Here is a 26,736-nt window from a genome sequence, read left to right on the forward strand (position 1 = left end):
CGTGACTTCCGCTCCAGCTGTTGTTTGGCATATCGGAACGCAGCAGTCGCATTTCCACCGTTGCTAAGATGCCTCCCGCCCCCAATTGTCAGGTTGCACAATAGTTGTTTATTTTCCTGGCCTCATTTCCTGGGTTCAGTTTTCCAACGGAAGTCGGATCGATAAGACGTGCCTTTTGTTCGCTTGTTCCGTGGAGGAATTTTCTTTTTCAACATGGAAAAAGAGTCCCGTTCCAAACCGATTTCGATCGAACCTAAGAACGTGTTCGGTCTCCGAACGGACATCCTTGGGAATGTGCACTTTACGGTGAAGCAGGAGATCATCTATCCGGTGGCGGGCGTGCTGGCCATCCACAACTTTAGCACCAACAAGCAGAAGTTTCTTAGGTTTGAGGCGTTTTTCTTAATTTTTGAATGAAACTCAACCCTAAAACAAATTTAATTCTTTCAGATTCCCGGAAAACTACCACCCGGAGCGGATAGTAATAAGTCCGGATCGGAAGTTCATTGCAGTTTCGGAGAAAAGTGCCGACAAGTGAGTGTTGCTCTCACGGGCTTAAATCGATAAAGGCCAACCGGATTCTATGGCAATATTTGGGGGCAATGGCTGCAACCAGTGTGTATTCGGTCGTTGTGGTGTGAGAACACGTTTCGATGCATTTTTGAGGAATGGAATTTTGCGGAATTCTCCAGCACAGAGTGTTGGCGTGAAATAAGTTGCCTCGCTGGTACTGGGGTGATTTAATCTTTTCTAACATTTATATTACATTTTTTATACAAAAATATCTCATGGCATGGTGTCCTGTCCAATGTTGTTAAGGATGGTCTCGTAAGTTATTACACATCTTCCAAATTTACAGAAGACGGCAAAAAAAATGAGATTTCGAAAAAAGTGTCCACGTGGTTTATGGATGGATACAGAAAAAACTGATCTTTACAAAATTACAAAATTCACATTATAATCAAGGCGACCCGGTTTCAATTTTAAAATTTCCAGTTTTCTTTAAATTAGCAATTTTTTTTAATACCATTAATACTTTTTAGATGCATACATTTGCTACGGATATTTTTTCAATACTTTGATTTCTCAGCCCAGCTTTCAAAATTCGCAAGCACAAGTTGTAAACGAATCAGTTTTGATCGGTTAGGGAGCGTTCTTTTGTTACGTAACGCAAAAAATCGAATTTTCAAAACCCCCCGTAACAAAATTTCCATACAAATTTTAACAATTTTGTATGGAGCGTAACACGGCCTTCGATCCCCCTCCCATTTCTTCACTATTGCGTTACATAATAAAAGAACGCTCCCTTATCAATCACAAACCCTAATATCCATGAAGCTTGAAAAGTTTCTTCATGCCCGGGCAGACGGCAACAACAAAATTCATGCCATTTCAATAACAAATACCTACTGTTAAAATAACAGAAAATGTTAGGGAATCTTCTTGAAAAAAACACTTTTGTTTAAAAGATTAATAACAGTTTATGATATCATAACAAAATTTATAATTGGTACTAAGCCTATTAATAAGTAATCAATTCAAATGTCGTATTCTTTATAACATTATAGAGTTTTGGAGTTCCATTCAACCGTGATTTGTACTATATGCGTCTCATTTGGGATCTTATTGAATATTTAAAAAATAAATTTGGCAAGAGAAGGACAAAATAGAATAATTTTAAAAAGAATCAATTATGCATAATTGTGAAGCACTCTTGACAAATAAAAAAACGGGCTAAAAAAATAAATATGTTTTTACCATCCACATATTACTGAACGCAAATCTTTTGTTGTGTTTATGATAACCAGTGTTGTGATCCTCACGCGCTCTTGAGCGCTCATTTTTCGCCCATTCGTGAGGAGCGCGGCGCGAACTAGCACACGTTTGTTCCGTTTTTTTTTTCAGCTCGCGTTTGCTCCACGCTCGCGCTCATATTTCGCTCGCTCATTTTGGAAGTATCGCTTATCGGTTTACGGTTTTGAGAAAGTTTTTTTTTCAACTCTGATTGATTTTTTTGCTTAAGGCGCAGCAGGGCAGTGGGAACATTCCACTATTTTTTTGTTATAGTAATTGGAAAAGCTCTTTTTCATTAACTATGTTTTTGAATAATAGAGTGGATACGCAAAGGTCAAATCATTTTGAAGATCTGCAGCTGCATAGATATTATCTTAATAAAAATAAAGGTAAGCAGAGACACCTTTGAAAAAAAAAAATAATTCAAGAAGATTTATGCTCTGGTAAGTTCGATTCAGTGTTAAGAGCTTGGTTGATTAAAATATAATTTTAAGCTGTTTTATGTACCTTAACAGTTTAATTACCTTTCCAGAGTGAGGGTCAGAATGAGCTACCATTAAAATAAATCATTTCGTTTAATAAATCGTTAAGTGATTGGAAACGGCTGAACATTTTAAATAAAGCTAGTCCACTTGGAATACGATATTCGAAGATAAAGGACAACTGGTAGTATCAAGTGGTTAAGAAGCGAAAAAAAAAATCACCAGATCACAGACGGGATTCGAACCCGTACCACCCACGTCTCTAGCGGGGTACTCTACCCTTAAGCCACCGTGATCCTTGGGATTCTAGTTGTCCCAAGACACCAAAGTAGTGTTCAGCTGTAGATTTGATCGCACAACCACGCCTCTAATCTAGTTCTTCTTTTCGCTCTCTTAACCTTCTTGCTACCGTCGTTATTGTCGCTCTCTTCTTGGTGAACATCGCTGAGAACCACTTGATACTACCAGTTGTCGTTTTTCTTCGAATATCGTCTTCCAAGTAAAAAGAGTCATGGCCTAACTCAGGGTCAATAATAAAAAAGTAACAAACAATTCTGTATACCAAGATACAAGCCTGTACTGAGCAGGAACAGGAGTCCACGCTTTGAGAGGGCTCATGAGTAGCAATCCTTACTACCAACTACCCTCGATAAAGCAAATGGCCTATCAAACACTGCTCAGCGATGTTCACCAAGAAGAGAGCGACAATAACGACGGTAGCAAGAAGGTTAAGAGAGCGAAAAGAAGAACTAGATTAGAGGCGTGGTTGTGCGATCAAATCTACAGCTGAACACTACTTTGGTGTCTTGGGACAACTAGAATCCCAAGGATCACGGTGGCTTAAGGGTAGAGTACCCCGCTAGAGACGTGGGTGGTACGGGTTCGAATCCCGTCTGTGATCTGGTGATTTTTTTCGCTTCTTAACCACTTGATACTACCAGTTGTCGTTTTTCTTCGAATATCGTCTTCCAAGTAAAAAGAGTCATGGCCTAACTCAGGGTCAATAATAAAAAAGTAAAGCTAGTCCTTCTCTTTCTTATTCTAGAAAATAGGGTAGAATGTTCCGAATATTAGGGAAGATTGTAACTTTTTTAAAGCTTATTTTTGGGTTTATTAAAGGAACAATAAACCAAAACTGAATATTTTGCTTTTTTTGTGTTTTTAAGAATCGCCTATTCAGGGTATACAAAAACACCCAAAAAGCAAAAATTAATTGGGGTTTTGGACATTTAAAAAAAATAAATATCCAGATTCTAAAACATGAAATAAACATAATTTCTCAATAAATTAAATTGTTTGTACATATCAAGCAATACAATGTAATTGGTCAAATGTTAATTTAAAAAAAAAACAGTGCATTTCTTCACGTGAATGTTTTTTTCCAAATCCATTTGATTGCTTACTTTTGTTTGTTTGACCACTGGCTTATTTGTTTTTGCTGCCTGTGCTGAGAAAGCAGCTGCTTCAACAGGAAAAAACAACTACCTACTTTGTCTCACCAGCTCACTTGAGCGCAAAGCGCTCCAGTGAGCGCGAGCGAGCACGAGCTATCTGATAAAAACTCACGTTCCAGCTGGAGCGAGCACGCCTTTTGTGAGCGCTCGCTCATTCGCAAGCCTGAACAACTGAAATTTTCATCGATTCAAATAAAATAAGAGATGGCTTTTTTGAGGATTTATCATTACTTTAAAATGATTTGTAAAAAAAATAATAACAATTTGTCCAAAATGAAATTAATAACAAAAAAAACTTTTTTAAATAATGACACCAAATGTTTTACTGAAAAAACTGTATAATATTATAAAAATACCAGTCAATTTATATAGAAATTCATTTTTAAAATGCAAAGGATAAATTCATTCGGTTGTTCAATGTGCTTATTGAAATCAAAAAGGTTTGAATTAAAATTTTAATCCGGGGAAACTGGCAGCTTATTAGAAACTTATTTTGAAATTTTAAAAACAATTTCGCAAGAGCTAAAATTATCATGCGATCCTCAACAATACAAATCAAAGCCAGGAAGCTTGACTCTATTATACAATGTTGAACATAGTTTTTCGGAAATATTGACAATGAATTACCAGTAGAATAATATTCTTGTAGAGAACAAACATACTGCTGAATTAATTTCTTTGTGGAATTTGTATTGTTTTTTTTTTATAAAATCCCGATTTGTAAGCCGAATTCACGAGTTTTTTTCCGGTTTGCTTCCGGTGTGTGTGTGTGTGTGTGTGTGTGCAACCAATCAAACGGGACCACGCGGCCGCTTCTTACAAATTAAGTTGTTTTCATGTATTTTAGATTTTTTTCTATACATGCAAATAACTCGCATAGGCATTTGGAAGGTGTTAGCTCTGCCGAGCTTCGATGACCCATTTCTACGCTGACTAGCCAAGCGCGAGGTACCTCCGCTGAACCGACAAGCCCCGCCCTAAAGAACGGTTGCATCAATTTGATCCAAACGTTATTCAGAACTTCCGGACCCTCGTCAAATGGACAAAGATCCAGCGCGTATATAATTGTTAGCAGTAACAGTATTCCTAATTCCAGTCATAGCTCATAACGCCGCGAATCTGGACGGGGGATCGAACCTCGCCTTGAGCAATTTTGATTTTTTGTTCATGTTCAGGAATTTCAAGAATTTATATTTCCTTAACTTTCTCGATGGGAATCGAACCCAGAACTATTCGCTTATAAAGCGAACACCGTAACCAGTCAGCCACGGCCGCTCTTGCAACACTTGAAAATTCAATAAAGATGCAAAAAGGAAATTCCTCACCGGGTTTGAACAACACGATCTCAAACAGCTGGTCTATGCCGCGGAAAGCACAAATCCAAATTCCTCAGCTCCACCTAGTCTTCTTCAGACCAAAATTTGATAGCAATCGCCACCCAGCGCCGTCCGGTACAAAACTGTCCGTAAGGCGAATTTAGTAATTCACTTGGTTGATGGCCGGCGCGGACAAAACAGTTTCCTTCTTCACCAGGTGCACAAGTATTAAAACATTCACAAACCGTTCGAATAATTTTGAAGACATTTAAATTTTGTCTCAAACATTAAAAAATGAAAACTCCATGAAAATGACAGGAGCACAAAAATTTGCGTCCGACCCGCAGCGCAACCTACTTCGATCGTTTTTTTCCGGTTTGCTTCCGGTGGCATTAAATTACCAACTTTTTCCCGGTTTTACCTTTTCCCACTGGTCACTTTGCATTAAAATTCATGTTTTGAAATCTTCTGACAGTCTATTTTTTCTAAACTGCCTCATCCTTCAGCAAATCCCTCATCAACATCTACGAGATTGCAACGCTGCGTAAGCGCAAAACCCTCCAGCTGCCCCCGGACTGCCCAAACACCCAGATCGGCAACATCTGCTTCACGTTTGACTCGCGCGGAATAGCCGTCCTATCGGTCGAACCGGATGCCTTCCTATCGATCTTTTCGTTCGACAAGAACGAATCTCTCATCATCGGACGGGCTTCAAACTCGAGCCAACAGGGTCAGGCCACGATCCTGTCGTGCAACCCGAGCGATGCCACGATCGTGGCCGTCGGTGGATACTGCATGCTGAAGATCATGAACAAGACGGACAAGGGCTTTGGCCAGATTGGAACGATCAAGGGCGACAACCTGCAGGTGACCTCGATCACGTGGCTGACGTCGGAAGCACTGGCTGCTGGAACGGCTGAGACGGAGCTGATCATCGTTGAATCTGGAGAGCTGAAGTTCAAGTTGCGAGGAGACGAGATCGAGCGCATCGACCTGTCGGCGGAAACGGAAAGTGAGCTGTCGTCTACACCGAGTGGATCGGAACTGAACAAGGATAACCGCGACGTGCTCTGCTTGACGCAGTTCGACAAGGGATTTCTGTACTCGATCCACAATGCCGTGCACGTGTTTGAGAAGACCTCGAACTACACCTTCATCAAGAAGTCGGTCATTCGGATTCCCGTTACGCTGTACGACGAACAGTCGTACAAAATCATGAACGTCGCCGTGAACGCCGAACAGGACACGATCGTGGTGGCGACCAAGCACTCGCAGATCTACATCGGAATGCTGTTCGTGCCGGAGACGCTTAAGATTAGCGAACTGGTCTTTCGACACCTCGGAGAGTCGCTGCACGTCAGCGGGATTGTCGGGCTGTCGGTTTGCTCGTGGAAGCCGATCATCATGACTGCTTGTAAGATTCGTTTGAACTACTTGAATGTGATCATTGGTAACTAATATTTTCTTTACAGCCAAAGATCTAACGATTCGTTTGTGGAACTACCAAAGCATGAAGGTAGAGCTGGTCAAGAAGTTCCAGATTGAGATCGGGGTGATCGCGCTCCATCCGTCAGGCTTCTTCGCTGCCGTTGGTTTCATCGACCTGCTCCGCCTGATGCAGATACAGCTGGACGACTTGAAGGTTACCAAGGCGTTCAACTTTCCCAACTGCACCCAGCTAAAGTTCTCGAACCTCGGCCACCTTCTGGCAGCCGCTCACGGCAAGATCATCAGCCTGATATGCATCTTCACTTTTGAGGTCGTTCAAACGCTTAAAGGTCACAACGGTACGATCCTGAGCTTGTCGTGGTCCACGGACGACGCAATACTCGCTTCGGGTGGTAACGACGGAGCGATCTACAAGTGGAACGTCGTCACCGGTGAGCGCATGGAGGAGATCGTCCAGAAGGGAATTCACTACCGATCGCTTGCGTTGACGAGTGATGCGCACTCGGTGTTCGCGATCACCAATACGGGGTTGATTCGGGAGATGTGCAAGTCGGATATTGTAAGTTGTTTTATGTTATAGAACCAGAGTTTCGTTAACAAGACATTACTTTCCAGCTTCGCGAGTTCAAAATCCCAGACTTGACGCCCCTAACGGACATTGGACTGTCGCGATCGGACGCGATCATGTTTGTGGGCACCGAGAAGGGTCACCTGTACAATGTGGACGGTAGCAACGGCAACTGTAGCAACATTCGGTTCTTCAACACCAAGATAACCAAGATCTGCATTACGTACAACGATTGCACGCTGGTAACGGCGGCTGACGATGGGACGCTGATTGTGTGGAAGATTTTGAACAATGAGGGTAGAACGGCACCGCAAGCGCCGGAGCTGGGTGCTTGTACGGATATTCTGATTGCGCGCCAGGAGCTGGTGGACAAGAACGATTCCGTGCGCACGCTGGAGACCCGCATCCAGCAGCAGATCATGGAGTTTCAATACAAGATGAAGCAGGGCGATGCGTTCCACTCGGAGCAAATGCGGGACATTCATCGGGACTATTGTGCAGCGATCGAGGACTTGAAGGTGAGTTGATTGGGGACCTTGTAGAAGGAGTTTTGACGACTTTGTTTTGGGTTACAGAAAAAGAACGAGGAAATGGAGATGGCTCACCTGGAGGAGTTCAACCTGATGACGGCCAACATTGCTCAAGCCAAGGAGGAGCACCAGAAGGAGCTGATGGATGTGGAGGCGCAGTTCCACGAGAAGATCATTATGGAGTACGACAAATTGACCAACATGAAGCAGCGCATGGACCAGATGCGTGAAGACTACGAGATTCGGCTTCGCCGTTCTGCGGGTTGCTTACAGGACACGATCGAATCGCTCGATGCCGACCACAAGAAACAGCTGAACGACAAGCAGGAAATCATCAACGGACTGCTGAAGGAGATGGAACGCAAGCGGATGGAGTTTGACGAGTACTGCAAACAGGTCGACGTGGACAACGATCGGATCAAGGTAGAACTGCAGCTCAGTTACGAGAAGAAGCTACAGGAAGAGGAGGAAAACTGCATGAAGTGGCGAGGAGAAGCCGGCGTGCTCAAGAAGAAGTTTTCAACGCTCAGTAGGGAAGCGGAAAGCTATCGCAAGGAAATCGAAACACTGCAGTATCAGCATGGAAAGTTCCAGCAAGCGATCCGTCAACATCAGAAGGATATCGAGGATCTCAAGCGGGAGCTGAGTGATCGAGAAGCGGTCATCAAAGACAAGGAGAGGAAGCTGCACGAGATGAGCAAGAAGAACGGAGAGCTGGAGAAGTACAAGCAAGTTCAGACGCACAAGATCAACGAGCTGAAGAGTCAGATCGAGCCGAAAGAGCGGGAAATCAAGGAAAAGAAGGAAGTTATTTGCGAGATGGAGAAGAAACTGGAAGAACTCCAGCAGAACAACAAGCAGCTGGCACTGCAGCTGCAGGAACTACGAGACAAGTACTACGGCGCCGACTTGGAACTGCGTAAGGAGCGGAACAAGTTCCGCAGCTCGCGCCACCAATACCAGCAAGTTTGTCGAGAAATTTACAACGTTGCCGGATTGATCCAGAAGCCGGACGAGCTGAAGCGTGGCATCAAGGAGCTCTGCCGCCGATACTCGGACGACAAGGAGCTGCAGAAGACCCTCGCGCTGGACGAAGACGTCCAGAACGAGTTCCTCCGCCAGCGGGAACACCTCGAGAAGCTCACAAAGAACGCCAAACTCAAGGGCAACCAGAAGAAGGACACCGGCGAGACGATGAAGCTGATGAAGGAGAACATGGAGCTGCTTGGGGAGCTGAACAAGCTGCGCGAACTGCTGAACGAGAAGCAGCGCGCGTGTACGCGCATGGAAGCCCTGCTCGGGCTGTCCAGCAAGGCGATCTCGCCGCGCGAGGCCAAGCTGAAGCTGGAAAAGGCCGTTGCGGTGCGTTTGGGTGAATTTTGGGATTGTGGTTTTATTTTTAGAGTTTTTTTAATTGCAGGACAAGGACGAACTTGAGGCTAGACATCGTGAGCAGGTCGCCAAACTGCAAGAGGTCGTCAAATCACTGTCGAACGAGAATCAGAATCTGCGCTCGGAGATTGTGGCTATGAACAGGAAAAATAACGGCAGATGAGCGGATTGTGTTCAACCTAAATTGTATGATTTTAGTTTTTGAAGCATTTTAAACTCTTTATGGATGTAAATGTACTCTTATGTAAATGGGCAAATGTGAGTTTGTAAACAAACATTATATCCTGTTCACTCCTAATGTAAACAATGACGTGAGCAGGATACACTCTTTCGCTTAGAGATTGTGGTTTTAGCGGATTGCATACTGGATTTCGTCATGTTCATGCAAGGATTATCCAAGTTCAAGTTTGAATTTTTGAAGAGGGTAAGGGGACCATCCATAAACCACGTGGACACATTAGGGGGGGGGGGGGGGGGGTAAGCGATTGTCCACGCTCCATACAAACAAGATTTTTTTTTTGTATGGACAATTGTCCACGAAGGGGGGGGGGTTGAGATTCCCAAAAAAGTGTCCACGTGGTTTATGGATGGTCCCAAGGGAAAATTTCGCTTGAAGTTTCGCTTGAAGTTAAACGGTTTTTGGGAAGCTGAATGGTCTAAGGAGCAGTAAATTCCCAACAATGCCGATTGAAAGATTTTGTGTGATCAAGATCAAAACAACATTCAATGTAATGACAGACCCCAAAGCAAAAATATGACATTGTGTACGCATTTTATGTCAACTAATGTTTTGTTTGGGTAGTAGCATTGGATGTCAGGTGGTTTTCGTTTGGGTGTAGTTCATCTAGAAATTTTATACAAAGTAAGCAATGTGAAGTACAAAACCAGTAGAATAAAGGAGTTTTCTTTCCAGAAATCGAACCATTTCTTCATATGAACAATCGTCTATTTAGATCTAAACGCTAAACCCGGCCACATACGCCCCAATATCGTCACAAAGCTCTCTGAGTTCCTCGTTTGATTTGAACTCCACCGCCAGAATCGCATTCCCCACGGCAATAGTCTCCTTTACCGTTTTCCCCTTAACCCAAATCCTCCCATTCATTCCGGCGGCCATCTCGAAGGCCAGCTCCTTCGCCAGCAGGTCCAAAAACGGACACTTGGGGTTCAAAATCTTCCTTACCAGATTGATGCTGCAGTTGAACACGAACCCGTCCTGCAGCGCTCCCAGCTTGCCCTTCTTGCCGTGCGAGTCCACGCAGATCAGCTCAGGTTCCAGGTCCTTGTTGGCAATCAACAGTCGCGCGCAGATGACCTCACCCACGTTGACGTCCGGCCGGTTCTTCTTAGTTGCACCTTCAAACGCCATGTAGGACAGCGAGGCCGGTTCACTTGCGCCAATGTCCACCCGGAATATGTCCCCGGCTTTCTGCGTCACGATTCCGATCACGATTTCACCCCGGTTCGGCACGTACCGCTTCTGGTGGCAGTCGACCCAGAACGTGTTTGGGGGCTTCTTGCGCAGGACACCGCTTTTACACACCAGCACCAGGTCGTCCCGGTCTTGCCGGAGCCCTGGTCCGAGAACCACCTTTTTGTTGTTTTTGGCCAGCTCGATCGCTTCCTGGACGTGGAAGCCCGGCAGGACGGTTCCGTTTACCTCCGCTAGCATGGTCACTATTGGTTCTCGACAAGTTATTCCGTAAAATTAATCCGATTTGGAACCGTTTTTGGTAGCGTGTTTTTGTTTTTGTCGAACCGCGCCGCAACTGTTTTGACGTTTCTCGCCGAAACGTCTGATGGCGTCTTGTTTATAAAAACATCAACAGATGATTTTCTATGTTTACTGTTGTCAAACAAAAATACGACTCGGCATCAGTTCAGTTCAGTTTTCCAACAGATTCACTATCTTTTTTAATGGGAAAAAAGTACTTTTGCGATTACTGCGAGAAGCACATCCAGCGGGATCCCAGCATTGTGCGAAAACACAACGAAGGGATCCCGCACTGTCGTGCCCGCGCGGAGTATTACGAGAGGTTCAAAGGTTCGACTCGGGGGGGAAAACACTCAAATTTCATTCATTGTTGGGCATGGAGTCGCTAACTGTGAAGAGTAGGGAAATGTTGAGCATAGTAATCCTTGATCAATGTAGGCTGCAGCAAACAAAATAAAGTGTCATTCCAATTCTGTAATTCGGACTAAACGGACGTCTTTGCTTCCAAAAGGTTATGGGCTGAGGCCAACGCCATATCGGTGAACCAGAAGCAGTTTTAGAATCAAAATTGGTTAGGGGACGTCTTTTCTTTCAAGAGGTTATGGGCCCAGGCCAACGCCACATCGGTTAACCGGAAGCAGTTCTAGAATCAAAAAAGGCCAGGTTACGGGCCCAGGCCAACGCCAGATTGGTTAACCGCAAGCAATTTTGGAATCAACTGAGGTCAACCAAGACTCCATTTAAAGAAAAGTGGAATTTGTGCCCATGTGAATTTCGAGCTAGATGCAAGAGGACCATTTCTGGAGCAACATTTGAAAGGGGCGGTACGACATTGCTCTTACGGCCTTTTATAACACGCGTTTAAATGGGACGAAAGGCCGTAAGAGCAATGTCGTATTGCCCCTTTCAAGTGTTGCTCCAGATTTTGTCATAGACACGGTTCGACTCCACGCTTCATCTACTGGTTAAAATAGATTTAAAGTGTCCAGAAGTTAATTTTCCCATTTCTTCAAACAGACCCGAGCGTCATCTTGAGCGAGGCAAGTGGAAAGAAACAATGTCGCACGCTAATGACCGGAGCCGAGTGCCAGTTTGGGCCAAACTGTCGCTTTAATCACTATACGACCGCGGAAATGGATAGACTGGGTCAGCAAGGTTGGTAACGCTTGCAAGTTCTTATTGTCACCAGATATTGAGGCAATGACCAATTTTAGTTGACTGGACGGCTCGTCAGAAGGCAAAACGCACCGAGGAAACGCTCCAGAAGCTCACGAATGCCCCGAACATCGTGCAGCAGTTTCTGGAACGTCGTGAAGCCAGGCTGGCCAAGGAGCAAACCGAGTACAAACCATTCTGGAGTTATTCGGAGGAGCTTCGGGACGGTGATCTTCCGCCGTCGCTGCGCGAGATTGACCCCGGTCGGATCGATTCGAGCGGAGGGTTTGCCCGGTGGGGATAGTCATCGAAAATGAAAAAATAAACTTATGTTTGTATTAAAATATATATTAGACATCTAATAGATTTATTTATTATCAGTTCCATCAGTATACTATCTCTCAAACTTTCAGATATATATCATGTATGTGTCAGCTATCTGCAGCCGAGTGCTTTTGAGTAAATCACAATCAGTTTATGATATTTGTTATAGATTTTTCTTTAATACTTATTTTGCCAATCAACGACAATGGACAACAGCACATAATTGCACCATCGATTCAAAACGGGAGTGTGTTTTGTGAGGTCAGCTAAATGGTTCCCACCAGGAATTGAGACGTTGCACAGTACGCTTAGAGAAGAGTTAAATAAAAGTGACAATCATTGTGTGTACTTAACATGTAATAAATAATAAAAATGCTTGCTACATACGTAAAACGTATTCATTAAACGCGCCGTAATGTGCCTACGGCGAAGCTCTAGAGGTTAATGGAAGAGAATTTCGCTAGGTGGGCGGGAACAGTTCTAGTAACTACTATTCTAGCGGAAAGTGTCACACCTAACTCATCACTGGAGGAGGTTTGGAGAAGCTTTTCTACAGCGTGGTCGAGGTGACCGCGTTGATGCCGTGCACCAGTATCGTCGGCGGCAGGTCGTACGTCAGCTCCGTCAGCAGGTCCAGATAGTGGTGGCAGCGCTCCTTGTAGTCGATCGTGCCCACCTTGGGCGGCGCCGGCAGGTACATGAACGTCACGGCCGTCGCGTTCGACTTGTCCCGGATGATTTGGTTGACCCTGTGGGAAAAAAGAGGTTTTTCACAAAAGAAAGCATGAACAAACATGGTTGACCGCCACCAAACGGCGTGCCTTCCAATCAGCGATGCTAAGAGAGAAATTGTGAGCAGTCGCAACGCTGACATGGGAAGGACTTCTGTTGTGTTACTTATTTCGACTGACTAGACAGAAATTTGACGACATGCCATCCGAGCTAGGATACTATGGGAACGAAGTTTAAACAAAATCTTACCTCTGCATGTACAACTTGGACCGGTTGATGTTCTCCTCCGTCATGAGCTGGTTACTGTCACTCTTGCTGGTGAACTGCTTTAGGATGTTGCGGTGCCGCGGGAAGTCCATATCCTTGTTCCATTCCGGGATCTGCACAAATTACGATTTGATAAATTTGATCGAATTTCGGCTTTCGAAGAACGTTACCTGATGAATTGAGGCGGAAATGCGCAAGGACTTCAGCAGCTGATTCAACCGGTACTCCGCTGGGCGCTCAAAGGGAGTACTATTCATTTGGAAATGACTGTTATTAAACGACGCGGACAGAACGGGAGTGATTTGTGCGAGAGAAAGAGAGATGCAGAGAGAGAGGGAGAAGCATTGCAGAAAAGGTGAAGTTGTGAATGTTAGTTGAAAGCAATTGGACCACACGATCTTACCTCGCATCCGCCTGCGTTTCCGACTCGCAGAGGAACACCCGCAGCTCGAGACGCTTCCAAACCGGAAGCATGTTAATAATACAAGCCAGCTGCATCATGAACAGTGACACCACGTCGAACGGATCCTCGTTCTTGGGCTCGAAGATGTTCACCGGCCACACGTCAATGTAGTGGATGTGGTTGCTCTTGGCGATCATCTGCTTGTCCAGCCGGTGGAAGTGCCGACACAGACAGATATTCTTCTTCATGCGCAGCACGTCGTCGATGATCTGGACGTAGTCTACGGTCAGCAGAGACTTTTGCTCGTCGTTACGCCGGTACGGGAACAGCTTGATGCCGTTGTCGTCAAACTCGCCGGTCCGGTAGGGGGAGTTTTCACTGAAAAAAGGACGATCAGCATCTATAAGAAAAGTGTAGATCACCTCAACTTACTGCTCGAAGAAGTCCTTGGACATCTCCTCGTCGTAGAATCCCAAAATGATCGTGTTGGGCTTCATGGCGCCCATACCAGAAATCCGGATCAAGTGCTGAATACCTTCCCGCACGCTCTTCGCCAGCGTCAGCTCCACGAACGCCTTCACCTTCATATGGTCGATCAGCGACAGCCACTGCGTGTACTCCTCGATCGTGGGATCGTTCGACGAGTCATTCTCCGAGAACTCGCCCTGCTTGACGTGCCCAATCACGTACAACCCACCCTTTTTCATATCGTTCACGAAGTGAATCAACGGGCAGCACGATCGCGGACTCGACACGAGCAGCAACATCTGTGGACGCCAGAACTTTACGTGATCCTTGCGCGAGTCCAACATCAGCAGATACTTCCGGACCTGGTGAAACATCAACGCCTGCGAGATCGATCCCCACTGGACGCCTTGCGAGGCCGGTGAAAACAGATGCAACGCGATCACCAACAGCAGACACAAGATCACGCTGGACGAGGCGTAGATCGGGTTGATGACGAACATCATCACGGCTGTGCCGACCAACCCAATGAAGGCCGTGTGCCACGTAAAGTACTTGTATGTTGGTCGGAAGTTCGGCGCGCCCGTGATCTCGATCCCCAAACAGGCCAAATTAGTCGCCAAGTAGGACAGCATGAACAACACCGAGTTGATCTGGGCAATCGTGTTCAGCGAACCAATCAGTAAAATCGCCTCAACCAGCACCCAACTCCCGATGACCGCCGCGATCGGATTGCTCTTGTACGTCCCTCTCACCACAAAGTTCAGCAGCGATCCAAACACCTTATCCTTGGCCAGCGCTTCCAACACGCGACTCGATCCGATCAAATTGCTCAACCCCGTAGAAAACGTCGCCGTCAAAATGCCGATCGTCACGAACGTCGGCCACAAATTCACCGGCCCAAGAAACAAGAAATTGTTCTGCAGCAAAAACGTCGAAGTCGTCGCCGCCATCAGCACCGACAGCCCAATATAGCACAGGAACGTAAACAGCACCGCCGACAGCGTCCCCGCCGGAATGCTCCTCGAAGGATTCTTCAACTCCCCGGACATGTTCGCCCCGGCCATAATCCCCGTCACCCCGGAAAACAACACGCCAAACACCACCGCAAAGTTCACCTCATTCCCGTGCGACGTATAATCCCGCCCGTAATGACTGCCCAAGTTCTCCGCCAGCGTTCGCATGCTCAATCCGGTGTAGCTCCCGTTCACCCGAAACGTCGCGTTCTGCACCAAATCGTTCTCCAGCGGAATGGCCACATCCAGCGGGCCCTTCGACAAAAAACTGATATAAGTCGACACCAAGCACACAACCACCACCCCCAAGATCAGCATCGAAGTCTTGGCGAACATCTCCGCCCCGATCAGCACCACCAGCAGCATAAGCGTGTTGATCGAGCTGCAGTACAGGAAGCGCCACCAGCGCCCATCCGGGATGGAACCACCCTCGGCGCCCGCTTCCGACGGGCCAAAATTCTGGATGATGCCCTCGGCGCAGCCGGAAATGGCTAGGCCACAGCCGACCACGTTCGCCAGGAAGAAGAGCGTCCCGATCGAGCCGCCGAATTCGGGCCCGAGCGTGCGGCTGATCATGACTGTGGAATAGAGGGACAAGAACGGTACGTTGGAACGATCAACATTATTTTGGGAGTGTTGCCAAAAAGGTTTTTTTAAACGACGAAAAAATACGAAAATAAAATTTGCATTTGAAAAGTTTTTCACAGAAATTCTGAAAAAAAAATTCTGGAAAAAAAGAGTTATATGAGTAAAATATCGATTAAAGTGTAACGAAAACTGAGTTATAACCGAATTTGCTAGCTTTTTGTCGAATTGCAGCTGATAATCGCACATAACATTCAAAACGGGCGTAGAAATAGTAAGTAAGTAAATCTTTCCCAGTTCCTGAAGGGATCACCCTTGAAGAATATCGGGGCCGGCATTTACAAAGCAGATTCAGTGGCAGTTTCATTCTCAAATTAATGTTAACATGTTAAGGTTAATGTTGACATTCCATAGGTCGCCTCCCTAAAAGAGCACCAGTTGTGTTGGTCCGAGCCGGGATTTGAACCCCGATCTACCGCTTACGAGGCGGAAGCGTCACCACGTGGGCTCCTCAACATGACTTAAAAATGGGACAGGCTACTATTCATTCATTCATTCAAAATACTTGGACTTTAAAACAAAATGTTTGAATTTTCATTAAAGTAGATTTCACAGCTTTTGCAAAGGTCGTTGTCATATTGGTCATGTGTAACATAACCAAATTCAGGTTTTTTCTAATATCTTTTCTATAATATCAGCAATTTCACGAAAGTTTCATTTTATGACAATGGTTGAAAAACTTGAAAAGTTTTTTTTATTTTCAAATGATTTTTTACCATGTTAAGTCTAAGCTCAAAACGTGGATTTTTTGGTGGAAAACAAACATGGATTTTGGAATTTTATCGTTTTAGAATTTCAGAATTTTGAAAATGTTCAGATCTTAAAGATTTGTTTAAATTTTCGAATTTTCATTTTTTCATGAATTTTCTGATTTTTTATGAATTTTCTGATATTTTTTGAATTTTAGGATTTTTCATAATTTTCATAATTTTCTGATTTTTTTTTCTGAACTTCCAATAATTTTAGAATTTTCAAAATTTACAGAATTTACTAAATTATCTAAATTAACAGAATTTTTAAAATTTTCTAAAATTTAAAGTTTTTAAAAAAAATTAAAACTAAGGCATTTTTTAAATTTTCAGAAATTTAAAATTTTTGAATTTTTAGAAATTTTCGAATTAAGAAAAAAAATAATACTTCAAGAATTTTTAAAATGTGGATTTTTAATGTTTTGCAATTTTGGAATTTTATAGCTTTACATTTTTGAATTTAAAGAAATTTTCAAATTAAAAAAAAATATTTAAATTTTGTATTGTTTAGATTTTTTTCGAATTTTAGATTTCTTAGAATTATCCGAATTTTCGAAATGTTTTTAATTTTCTTATTTTACTTATTTTACCAATATTTGCTGAATTTTCTGAATTTGCTGTTTTTTTAATTTTCAGAAATTGTATATTTTTTTAATTTGTTAAAATTAAAAAATATTTAAATTTTGTTATGAAATTTTAGATTTTTGTTAAATTTTTGATTTTTTTTCAATTTCAAAAATTTTAAATTAACAAATTTTCTAATTAAAAATAATATTTTTTAATTTTCCGAGTTTTTTTTTAAATTGATATATTTTCTAAAATTCCTGAAAATTTTAAAAATTAAAAAAAAATTTAAAAATTCTAAAAAATCAGAAAATTTTAAAAATTCTTAAAATCTAAACAATTTTAAATTTTTTTAAAATTCTGAAAATTATTAAAACTCTGGAATCTGTAAATCTAGAAAATTCGGAAAATAAGCAAATTCCTGGAAACTCTTCAGAATTAAAAAAAAATTAACATTTTTTAGAATTTTCTTTTTTTTTTAAATGTTTAGAGTTTATATAATTTTAGAATTTTCGGAATTCTTCGAATTTTATGATTCAAAAAAAATGTGGAATTTGCTGATTTTTATTTTATAATTTTAGAAATTCTGATTTTTTTTCAGAATTTTCTGAATTTCACGATATTTTTTGAATTTTGTAATTTTAGAATTTAAGAATTTTATAATTTTATAATTTTATAATTTTATAATTTTATAATTTTATAATTTTATAATTTTATAATTTTATAATTTTATAATTTTATAATTTTATAATTTTATAATTTTATAATTTTATAATTTTATAATTTTATAATTTTATAATTTTATAATTTTATAATTTTATAATTTTATAATTTTATAATTTTATAATTTTATAATTTTATAATTTTATAATTTTATAATTTTATAATTTTATAATTTTATAATTTTATAATTTTATAATTTTATAATTTTATAATTTTATAATTTTATAATTTTATAATTTTATAATTTTATAATTTTATAATTTTATAATTTTATAATTTTATAATTTTATTATTTTATAATTTTATAATTTTATAATTTTATAATTTTATAATTTTATAATTTTATAATTTTATAATTTTATAATTTTATAATTTTATAATTTTATAATTTTATAATTTTATAATTTTATAATTTTATAATTTTATAATTTTATAATTTTATAATTTTATAATTTTATAATTTTATAATTTTATAATTTTATAATTTTATAATTTTATAATTTTATAATTTTATAATTTTATAATTTTATAATTTTATAATTTTATAATTTTATAATTTTATAATTTTATAATTTTATAATTTTATAATTTTATAATTTTATAATTTTATAATTTTATAATTTTATAATATAATAATTTTATAATTTTATAATTTTATAATTTTATAATTTTATAATTTTATAATTTTATAATTTTATAATTTTATAATTTTATAATTTTATAATTTTATAATTTTATAATTTTATAATTTTAGAATTTAAGAATTTATGAATTTTAGAATTTCAGAATTTTAGAATTTTAGAATTTTAGAATTTTAGAATTTTAGAATTTTAGAATTTCAGAATTTTAGAATTTTAGAATTTTAGAATTTTAGAATTTTAGAATTTTAGAATTTTAGAATTTTAGAATTTTAGAATTTTAGAATTTTAGAATTTTAGAATTTTAGAATTTTAGAATTTTAGAATTTTAGAATTTTAGAATTTTAGAATTTTAGAATTTTAGAATTTTAGAATTTTAGAATTTTAGAATTTTAGAATTTTAGAATTTTAGAATTTTAGAATTTTAGAATTTTAGAATTTTAGAATTTTAGAATTTTAGAATTTTAGAATTTTAGAATTTTAGAATTTTAGAATTTTAGAATTTTAGAATTTTAGAATTTTAGAATTTTAGAATTTTAGAATTTTAGAATTTTAGAATTTTAGAATTTTAGAATTTTAGAATTTTAGAATTTTAGAATTTTAGAATTTTAGAATTTTAGAATTCTAGAATTCTAGAATTTTAGAATTTTAGAATTTTAGAATTTTAGAATTTTAGAATTTTAGAATTTTAGAATTTTAGAATTTTAGAATTCTAGAATTTTAGAATTTTAGAATTTTAGAATTTTAGAATTTTAGAATTTTAGAATTTTAGAATTTTAGAATTTTAGAATTATAGAATTTAAGAATTTTGTACCGGGTAAGTCACGTACGTTGCGAGGCTCGGGAGCAAACCCGGTCGGAATCAAATGTCTAGTAGCAAATGAAGAATCTTTCAACAACTCAGTTTAAAAAAAAACAAATTTATGAAATTGCGATAAGGCCGATGCAAATATTTTTTGAAGTATCAACATTTGATGAAAAATCATTTCGGATTGTTATCATTTGATTTGACTTCTATTTCCTTTACAATTTTAAAGTTTTTCATTTTTTTTTGTCCCCCTGATTTGGGAAGGGGTTTCCTCCTTCAAAATTAGTCCAAAAAATCGGGCGGCGACATTAACTATGAAAAATATTTACAACGATCAAATTTAGAGATTTTTTAAAGGTCCTTTAAGCTATTGTGTTTCATATGTTTGTAGGACCTGTTTTAAAAACTCTAGAAATGTTTAAAAAAAAATCCTTAAACTAGATTTCAGGAACTGGTCCCACAATCTCAAACCTAATCAGAATTGCATTACTCACAGTACACTCCTCCTCCCTCGACGGCTCCGTTCGTCGAGATGGCGCACACGGACGAAACAGTAAACAGCAAAATTACATAAGCAATCACAAATTGCAGCAGCGTGACGTACAGCCCGGCATTGCCGACGATGAATCCTGTACGGCCAAACATTAATCAATTAGAGCTTGCCTGCTGCTGATTCTTTCTTTTCTTCTTACCAACTCGGATGAAAACCAGCGCACTAAACATGGACAGCGCCACCGGGCAAAACACCCCCGCGAAGGTCCCAAGCGTCCGACCGGACTGCGTCTCCGGATCGGAGATGCTCCCAAACTCGACGTACCCGGCCGGGTCGGCATTCTGGGCCGAGGACGCCCCCGCCGCCGACTGAAACAGGCTGCCAAACTGGCGAATTAGCCGCGACGAGCCATGGCCGTTGGCGGTCGTGCCCGTAATCGGCGAAGATTCCGACGACTCGACCGGGTCGTTGTTGGTGCTGCGGACGTTGTTGGCCGCTATCATGGCGTGGCGCTCTGGACGCTGACGTGGATGAGGCTTCTCTCGTTTAATTTGAGTGGCGCTGAAATAGGTAAATAAGCGGGATAGCGTTAGAAACGACAAAACCGGGAGTTGGGTTCACAGCACTGTAAGCAAACAGCTGATTATGGTGATGTTGTCCCCGCGCCAAGAGAATACGCCCTCGAAAAGCAAAGCAGCCGTCTGGTCAAGTGACGAACCTCGCTTGCTGCTCGAAAAGTGAGTCACTGAGCGGAACAAAGTGAGATCTCACTAAATCGCTGCTGGCTGGTTCACTGGGGTGGTGTGTTGGTAGTGTCGATATAGAACAGAAAGCATAAACTTGTAGACGACCCACCGGAGTCATTATGTGTTGGGCACATTCGCGGTAGGGAGAAGGGGGCGCGAATGGAAATGCGAAAAGCAGACGCGAAAATGAAAAAATTGTGTAGTTGCGAGGAGCAAATGGGCACATGTTTTAATAATGATTTTTCACTTTTAAAAATTGATTCGAATCGTAATATTGACAAGAATTGATTAAATCGACGTCGTCGTGCTATCTTGTCGCATGTTTGACCTTGAATAAGCAAAAACGAAAGCACGCAATGTAAACAATAACAAACACGTTTTGTTTGGCTGAAGTTGATTGCTGGAGTCCCGAGTTATAATTACAAATGTTTACGGTAGTCTAACTTGTACGTGCGTCAAACGCGTTCTGACCTAAAATCCCTTTGGCCAGTTGTCGCACTTACATCAATTTTCAGGGAGTGACAAGATAGCACGACAAGATTGAAACTACTTTCATATGTAAAGTGACAAAAATGCACGGAGTTTTTTTTCGGATTTCGTTGAATATCTCAGGATTGAAATCGAATTTTGGGGATCTGTGAAGGTCAAAAGGTGAGGCATTGTGAGCTGAACAAAATGGCGTTCTTAACTCAATTTGGCCCAAAATGCACGTACGACAAGATAGCACGACGGCGACGAAATGTTGACTTCTTTTTAAAATATTAAAATCTTAACAATTAAAAGGTAGTTTTTGTACATTTTGCTCGGTTTGTTCTATAGGTCGTATCGAGGTGCTGCGATGAAATTGTCTGTGTTTGTTTGTCTATACATGCGATGAACTCATGTCAAATCTGACTCCTCTACGACAAAGGGAAGTGAAATGAAACGGACATTTGAAAGTTCTTTTGGAGCACTTCAATAATTGACCTAAAGATTCGGGATTGGTTTGACATTTTTATCAAAGAAACCTCCAACACCCATACTAGCGTGGTTCATGGATATATTTTGACTTTTTTATTAGGTCCTATAAACAAATCCAGAGTTTATTTCATTTTTGTTTAAAAAAAGGTCCTATAAGCATTTGTATTTCATATGTTTATAGGACCTAATAAAAAAAAGTCCAGAAATGTAAACATTGAGTGTATCCCTTTCACACCATATCTCAACGTCCATCGGAGTAAGTGGGATACACTCAATATTTACATTTGTTTAAAGAACCTAATAAAAAAATTTAATAGATGGAAAAGACAAAACTGTTTAATTTTAGGAATTGATCCCAAAAAGATACAGGATATTTTTTAAAATTTACTTTTTTGGCAAAATTTCGAGTCAAAAGTTAGAGATTTTCATGGACTATACTGCCGTTCTACGCATAATTGTCCCATGTTCAAAAAAGTGCAACTGAGAAAAACGCGATTGAAATTTTTCGACCGATTTCTGTGTTTCTACGCATAATTGTCCCGTGGGTTCCTATTCGCCCTATGTGTCCCTAATCACCCCAGCTAGCAGTTTATCACCTTTATTTGTGATTCTCTTGCTTTACAAAAGGTAAACAAGACATAATGTTTAGTAAAACTAATGATTCCGTGTAAGAAAATACTTGGTGGGACAATTATGCGTAGAAGTTTAACGATGGGACAAACAGACTTGGTGTTGTTTTTAATGAGTTTCCGAACAAAGTACCAGATTTTATGTGTTTTTCTTATAGTACACATCAAACTAAACTTAAAAATGTCATACAGTCAAAATCGACCAAAACTGACATGGGACAATTATGCGTAGAACGGCAGTATAAGCCTACTGGAATAACTTTTTGACCAATCGCAGTTTTTCTAATAGATTTACCACTCAAATCCCATTTTCAAATTCCCGACTTATCCAGAACCTCAAATAATAGGCATTTCTTATTTAAAGTATGTATTTTACCAGGTTCCATTTTTAGTTAGTTAATTTAAATATTGTTTACCCTATGTTGATTTATCGCGTGGTTAGCATTTAAATGTTTAAATTCTTTTCAATAAAAAATCTGGAATGATAAGACTCCATGTAAACCACTAATTTCATGCGAAATGATCGAAGAGAAAAAACTTTCAAACATATTTGTGATTAATTAAACAAACATGTCAAGAATTCATTTATTTCTTAATACTTTGCATATTTTCAACAAGTTTTTAATTTTTTTTATTAGGAACGAAAAATGTATGGAACTTTTTCGTTATTAACCCATACTCAGAAAAAAGTTTGAGGAAAATTAAAACAAATATAAATTTAGTTTAACATTTGCATTTTAAAAATATTCAACCCAAAAAAAAACTACTGTCAAACTCAAAATGGAATTGTTTCCAAATATTCAAGTAATGTAACAAGATGAAACAGAAACATAACTTGACGCTGGCCATAGTCGTTGAAATTAGGCTTTATTTTCATATTGGTTTTGCATTAGTTTTGTTGTTGATTATGATAAACTTATCAAAAAAAAAATCTTGTGGTTCATAAAAAAATATTATTAAGAAAATCTGTGTCAAATGCTTGCCATCTTAATCATCCAATTTATTTATTAGTATGTAATTTTTATGTAATGTCTAAAATAGTCTTAAATAGGTTAAAATAGTGAAAGGAACCTTAAATTTAAAGTTAGTCGCCAAAAAAGAATGGAGTGAAATTAATTTGAAAATTGTACAAAATCATTCAAGCGATAGAAAATAATTTTCAGACAAGTATGCATCGGATTCCCGACCTTTTCCGATTTTTTTTTTCAAAACTCCACGAAAATCGCACGAAAAATCGGTAAAAGGAATTTAAAAAACGTTACTTTATCCATGGCATGGCATCCTCGCATTATAATACTTTTGATAGGTTTATCAAATCTTTAATCTTTTAGGCTCAACAGAAAGGTCTTTTGATCACACAATTTACGATGGGTCGCTTGATGGATCCGCTTATCTTTTTTATCAAAATACCTGAGATCCGGCCGTAAGATAAAACACCTAAGTCCTTAAGTGCTCGTAACTTTTGATAGGGTTATCAGATCTTCGAACTTTTGGACTCGTTGGATTGGTTTACCTATCCAACGATGGGTCGCATGAAAGATCCGGGCAACGTTTTCTTAAAAATAGCTGAGATCCGGTCTAAAAAAAGTGTATGAATATTACTTATGTGCTAAATACTTTTGATAGTGTTATCAGATTTTCGATGTTTTGGGCTTGTTGGAAAGATCTTTTAAATATATAACATAATGGGGTTTCTTACAAAAAAAAGATCAGAATTTGATTCTGAGTCGATATGTATACGTGAAAGTTGGTCTAAGAGCTCGTACTGAGAAGTTAATTTTTCGATTGATTTTAAAGCCATTCGTCAGTAAGCTGAAAAAGGCAAAAATCGAGCCAAACATTTCATTAGGGCACAAAACCAAAACGTAAACATTCGGGATTATACCACCATTCCATCCAAGAATCATATTGATAACAAACAATTTCCTATTGAAAAAATCAAAAACACAAAAGGGCACATAACCATGTTCACTGCAAACCAAAAAATATGTTCAAATGTGCCCTTTTATTTTACGTTAGTTTCTCGTACTTGAGGAACTTTTTGTGTTATGAAGTGAACTTTTCATACATTCTTAACACTACTTCACTTCAAAAAAAAGTTTGGTTTACTTTCCACCAAAGATTTCTGCAGAGAAAAACTTCGTCAAAAAATAATTTTTAATACGGTCCCGTGGCTGCTGTTCAGTACACTTATGAAAATTTTTTATGTTTTACATACCTTATCTAGACTATTCAATCACAAAACTTCACCAATTATCAAAATTTCTACTGAATTCCTCATTAAACAACTAAACAAAAGGGCCCGTAAACATCATTCAAAACAACAATCCGGTGACAGCGTTTTAGTGAAAGGGCACTCTCTTCGAAATTGCATTTAGAAAGGGCCCATTATGATCAACACTTGGAATTTAAAAGGGCCTATTAACGAGATTTTTTTAAATTACGAGTTTTATTGCGAAAATCAACAAAAATTAAGAAGCATTTAAGCAGAGTTGAGGATAATGATGTGTTTTAGCGTATCATCAGTTAAAATACCATCAGTCAAGCTTCTTTTTTAAATAGGAATTGAAACAAGTTGTCCAATTTTTGCAAACGATTTTCTCGAATCGCGGTTTTTGGTTTTGTGCCCTTATGAAATGTTTGGCTCGAAATCATCATCTTGATCATTCGGCGGCACATCTTTTTCCAAATTTTACAAAAAAAAAAAAGAAAAAAAGCTTACAAATAAAGTCGGATATTTTCTGTACAATACACTTGCAAAGAATTTTAATAGTACATTTAAAATACTCTTGAATCGATTGAAAAAAAAAATATTTATTGTTTATTAGTCTGCAATTGCATCATTGTACCATTAGAAAATAAAGAAATATTCAATCGGGTCTGGATTGATGTTATTGTTGTTGATTGGGGAAAATATAACGAATGTTTTATATGAAAAAGCTTTAAATGGCTACTACGGATAAGGTACAAAATTTGTTCATGAAGCTTCGGAACAATGATCTGAAATGGCTTAGATTGATGATTTAAGTTTTAAAAGTAATGAAGAGCTTTAAAAGTATAAAGCATAATTGTGTCGGTGGATTCTAGTTTTATTGTATTTTTTTGAATAGTGCTCCAGGCGAAAAACATTAAAATTATTATTAGCGTCTCCAGATTTGGAATTTCAAAAGCTTTATTTTGTTCAAATATTCTTTGCAATCGATTTTTGTGCTGATAACTAGGCACTTAAATATTTAATACATTCTTTGCTTGCAAGCGCCACGAAATATGTATTGGTGCGCGAACTTTCTGCATGTACTAAAGCCAAGCCGTGGCGATTGATGAGCTCAACACAGCAAATCCAGCAAAGACGAAACGCAACTGGCAAAACAACCAGCTGTTCCAGTGAACCAGATTGCAATATAAAGAAAAGACAAAAAAAAACATTTTAAGACAGTATCGCCCCGCATCTATTTCGTAACAGCACAATTTACTGCGCTCACGGGAAAACATCAACATTTTCTCCAAAACTCGATAACAGTCCACTTCCGGTCGGCCCCCCACAATCAGATCAGAAGATTCCACTCCGTCATCAATATCTATACATACCGCTAGCGCTACGCCACCCACTGTTTTCGCGTTTTTGTTTACACCTCCCACTGATAATAAAATTGTGCTTTGTTTCAGCCGTCAATCACTGCACTGCTTTTGTTTACAGAACACCACTGCCGCACATTGTGCAATCGGCAGGAATCGATTACAATAAATCCGCGGCGTAACAATTCTTCCACGGTGGCCAAGCAAAACGGAGAAAAAAAGAAAGAAAAAACTCGCGAAAAACCGCGGACCACGCAGAAACAGCGAACTGGACGGGCCAAGCTCGGGCGAAGGAATGACGAATGACAACAAACAAAAAACACGTTTGACGTTTCGGACGTTTCTCGGCTGTTCTGAAAGCGCAAGGAGGACTGTGTAAAAAGGTGTGCACGATAGATGAATCCAGTTTGAAATCTAGCTAAACATTGTAATAGGCCCTAAGCCGAAGTGTAAACAAAAAGTCTATCCTGCTCGTGCCAAATGTAAACATCAACTGACGTGAGCAGGATAGACTCTTTGTTTACACTTCGGCTTCGGTCCTTTTACATTGTTTTGCTTGAAATGGCCGCTAGGTGGCCAATGGTGTTAGAAATGACAGCTTCCATGTATTTGAATATGGGACCTCAGAAAAACTCAATTTTAAGCAATAAAATGATTATTTATGATAAAAGTATTGATTGATTAGGTGCACAAAATGTGTCTAGAATATTATTAAAATGAAAACTGCTCAAAAAATTTGCAATGGAGATAAGTACACCATTCGATTCAGCAGGAATTTTGGGCACCAAAAATATATAGTTTTCATATGTTAAGTATTTTATTTTAAAAGATAATTAACAAAAAGTATGAAAATCGAGACATTTAGTATGGGAGCTGTCAAATCTCTCACCATCAAAAAGCAGCGTTGAGCTTTCGCTGGATTTGTCTATTGCAAAATAAAAGGAAAGGTACCCAAAGTTGGGTACGAAGGCGTTAGTTGAAAATGTAGTTTGATTTTATTTTTTGTATAAAATAATCAAAAATATAATTAAAAATAAAATATAAAAATATGAAATTGTAAAATTGAAAATTTCTAAAATTATAAAATTGTAAAATTGAAAAATTGTGAAATTGTTAAATTGTAAAATTGTAAAATTGTAAAATT

The 26,736-nt window shown here is 39.1% G+C and overlaps 4 protein-coding genes across 5 annotated transcripts; 2 read left to right on the forward strand and 2 right to left on the reverse strand.

The window, feature by feature from the left end:
• Window positions 1-37: 37 nt before the first annotated feature.
• On the forward strand, window positions 38-9,242 carry LOC120416265 (cilia- and flagella-associated protein 57). Its single transcript, XM_039577969.2, has 7 exons — window positions 38-386; window positions 451-534; window positions 5,553-6,460; window positions 6,519-7,054; window positions 7,111-7,581; window positions 7,639-8,955; window positions 9,014-9,242. The coding sequence occupies exons 1-7, from the start codon at window positions 214-216 to the stop codon at window positions 9,146-9,148; spliced, it is 3,624 nt and encodes a 1,207-aa protein (XP_039433903.1). The 5' UTR covers window positions 38-213; the 3' UTR covers window positions 9,149-9,242.
• A 579-nt stretch (window positions 9,243-9,821) lies between these two features.
• LOC120416263 (exosome complex component RRP40) lies at window positions 9,822-10,767 on the reverse strand. Its single transcript, XM_039577966.2, has one exon. The coding sequence runs from the start codon at window positions 10,655-10,657 to the stop codon at window positions 9,941-9,943; it is 717 nt and encodes a 238-aa protein (XP_039433900.1). The 5' UTR covers window positions 10,658-10,767; the 3' UTR covers window positions 9,822-9,940.
• Window positions 10,768-10,848: 81 nt separating this feature from the next.
• Window positions 10,849-12,374, forward strand: LOC120416267 (zinc finger matrin-type protein 5). Its single transcript, XM_039577971.2, has 3 exons — window positions 10,849-11,029; window positions 11,717-11,854; window positions 11,914-12,374. Exons 1-3 carry the CDS (start codon window positions 10,903-10,905, stop codon window positions 12,156-12,158), a joined length of 510 nt encoding a protein of 169 aa, XP_039433905.1. The 5' UTR covers window positions 10,849-10,902; the 3' UTR covers window positions 12,159-12,374.
• LOC120416266 (solute carrier family 12 member 9) lies at window positions 12,182-25,893 on the reverse strand. Of its 2 annotated transcripts, none has more exons than XM_052707602.1 (8): window positions 25,605-25,893; window positions 19,881-20,242; window positions 19,683-19,817; window positions 14,013-15,639; window positions 13,581-13,958; window positions 13,348-13,426; window positions 13,160-13,290; window positions 12,182-12,927 (listed from the first exon to the last, which is right to left on the reverse strand). In XM_052707602.1, the coding sequence occupies exons 2-8, from the start codon at window positions 20,182-20,184 to the stop codon at window positions 12,729-12,731; spliced, it is 2,853 nt and encodes a 950-aa protein (XP_052563562.1). In that variant the 5' UTR covers window positions 20,185-20,242; window positions 25,605-25,893; the 3' UTR covers window positions 12,182-12,728. The 2 variants fall into 2 exon arrangements, with proteins under 2 accessions (XP_052563562.1, XP_039433904.1); XM_039577970.2 differs by having other exon boundaries at window positions 13,348-13,444.
• Window positions 25,894-26,736: the final 843 nt, after the last annotated feature.

Source organism: Culex pipiens, chromosome 2, assembly GCF_016801865.2.
Source record: "Culex pipiens pallens isolate TS chromosome 2, TS_CPP_V2, whole genome shotgun sequence".
NCBI classification, from domain to species: Eukaryota; Metazoa; Arthropoda; class Insecta; order Diptera; family Culicidae; genus Culex; species Culex pipiens.

Excerpts from the sequence above, each read along its gene's own strand:
- LOC120416267 (XM_039577971.2), top strand. The coding sequence starts at position 10,903 with ATGGGAAAAAAGTACTTTTGCGATTACTGCGAGAAGCACATCCAGCGG. Across the intron at positions 11,030-11,716 it reads GTATTACGAGAGGTTCAAAG|ACCCGAGCGTCATCTTGAGC; the intron begins GTTCGACTCGGG and ends TTCTTCAAACAG. Across the intron at positions 11,855-11,913 it reads GGATAGACTGGGTCAGCAAG|TTGACTGGACGGCTCGTCAG; the intron begins GTTGGTAACGCT and ends GACCAATTTTAG.
- LOC120416263 (XM_039577966.2), bottom strand. The coding sequence starts at position 10,657 with ATGCTAGCGGAGGTAAACGGAACCGTCCTGCCGGGCTTCCACGTCCAG.
- LOC120416266 (XM_039577970.2), bottom strand. The coding sequence starts at position 20,184 with ATGATAGCGGCCAACAACGTCCGCAGCACCAACAACGACCCGGTCGAG. Across the intron at positions 19,818-19,880 it reads GCTGGTTTTCATCCGAGTTG|GATTCATCGTCGGCAATGCC; the intron begins GTAAGAAGAAAA and ends TTGGCCGTACAG. Across the intron at positions 13,445-13,580 it reads GAAACGCAGGCGGATGCGAG|TCATTTCCAAATGAATAGTA; the intron begins GTAAGATCGTGT and ends GTTTAATAACAG.
- LOC120416265 (XM_039577969.2), top strand. The coding sequence starts at position 214 with ATGGAAAAAGAGTCCCGTTCCAAACCGATTTCGATCGAACCTAAGAAC. Across the intron at positions 387-450 it reads AACAAGCAGAAGTTTCTTAG|ATTCCCGGAAAACTACCACC; the intron begins GTTTGAGGCGTT and ends TAATTCTTTCAG. Across the intron at positions 7,055-7,110 it reads AGATGTGCAAGTCGGATATT|CTTCGCGAGTTCAAAATCCC; the intron begins GTAAGTTGTTTT and ends ATTACTTTCCAG.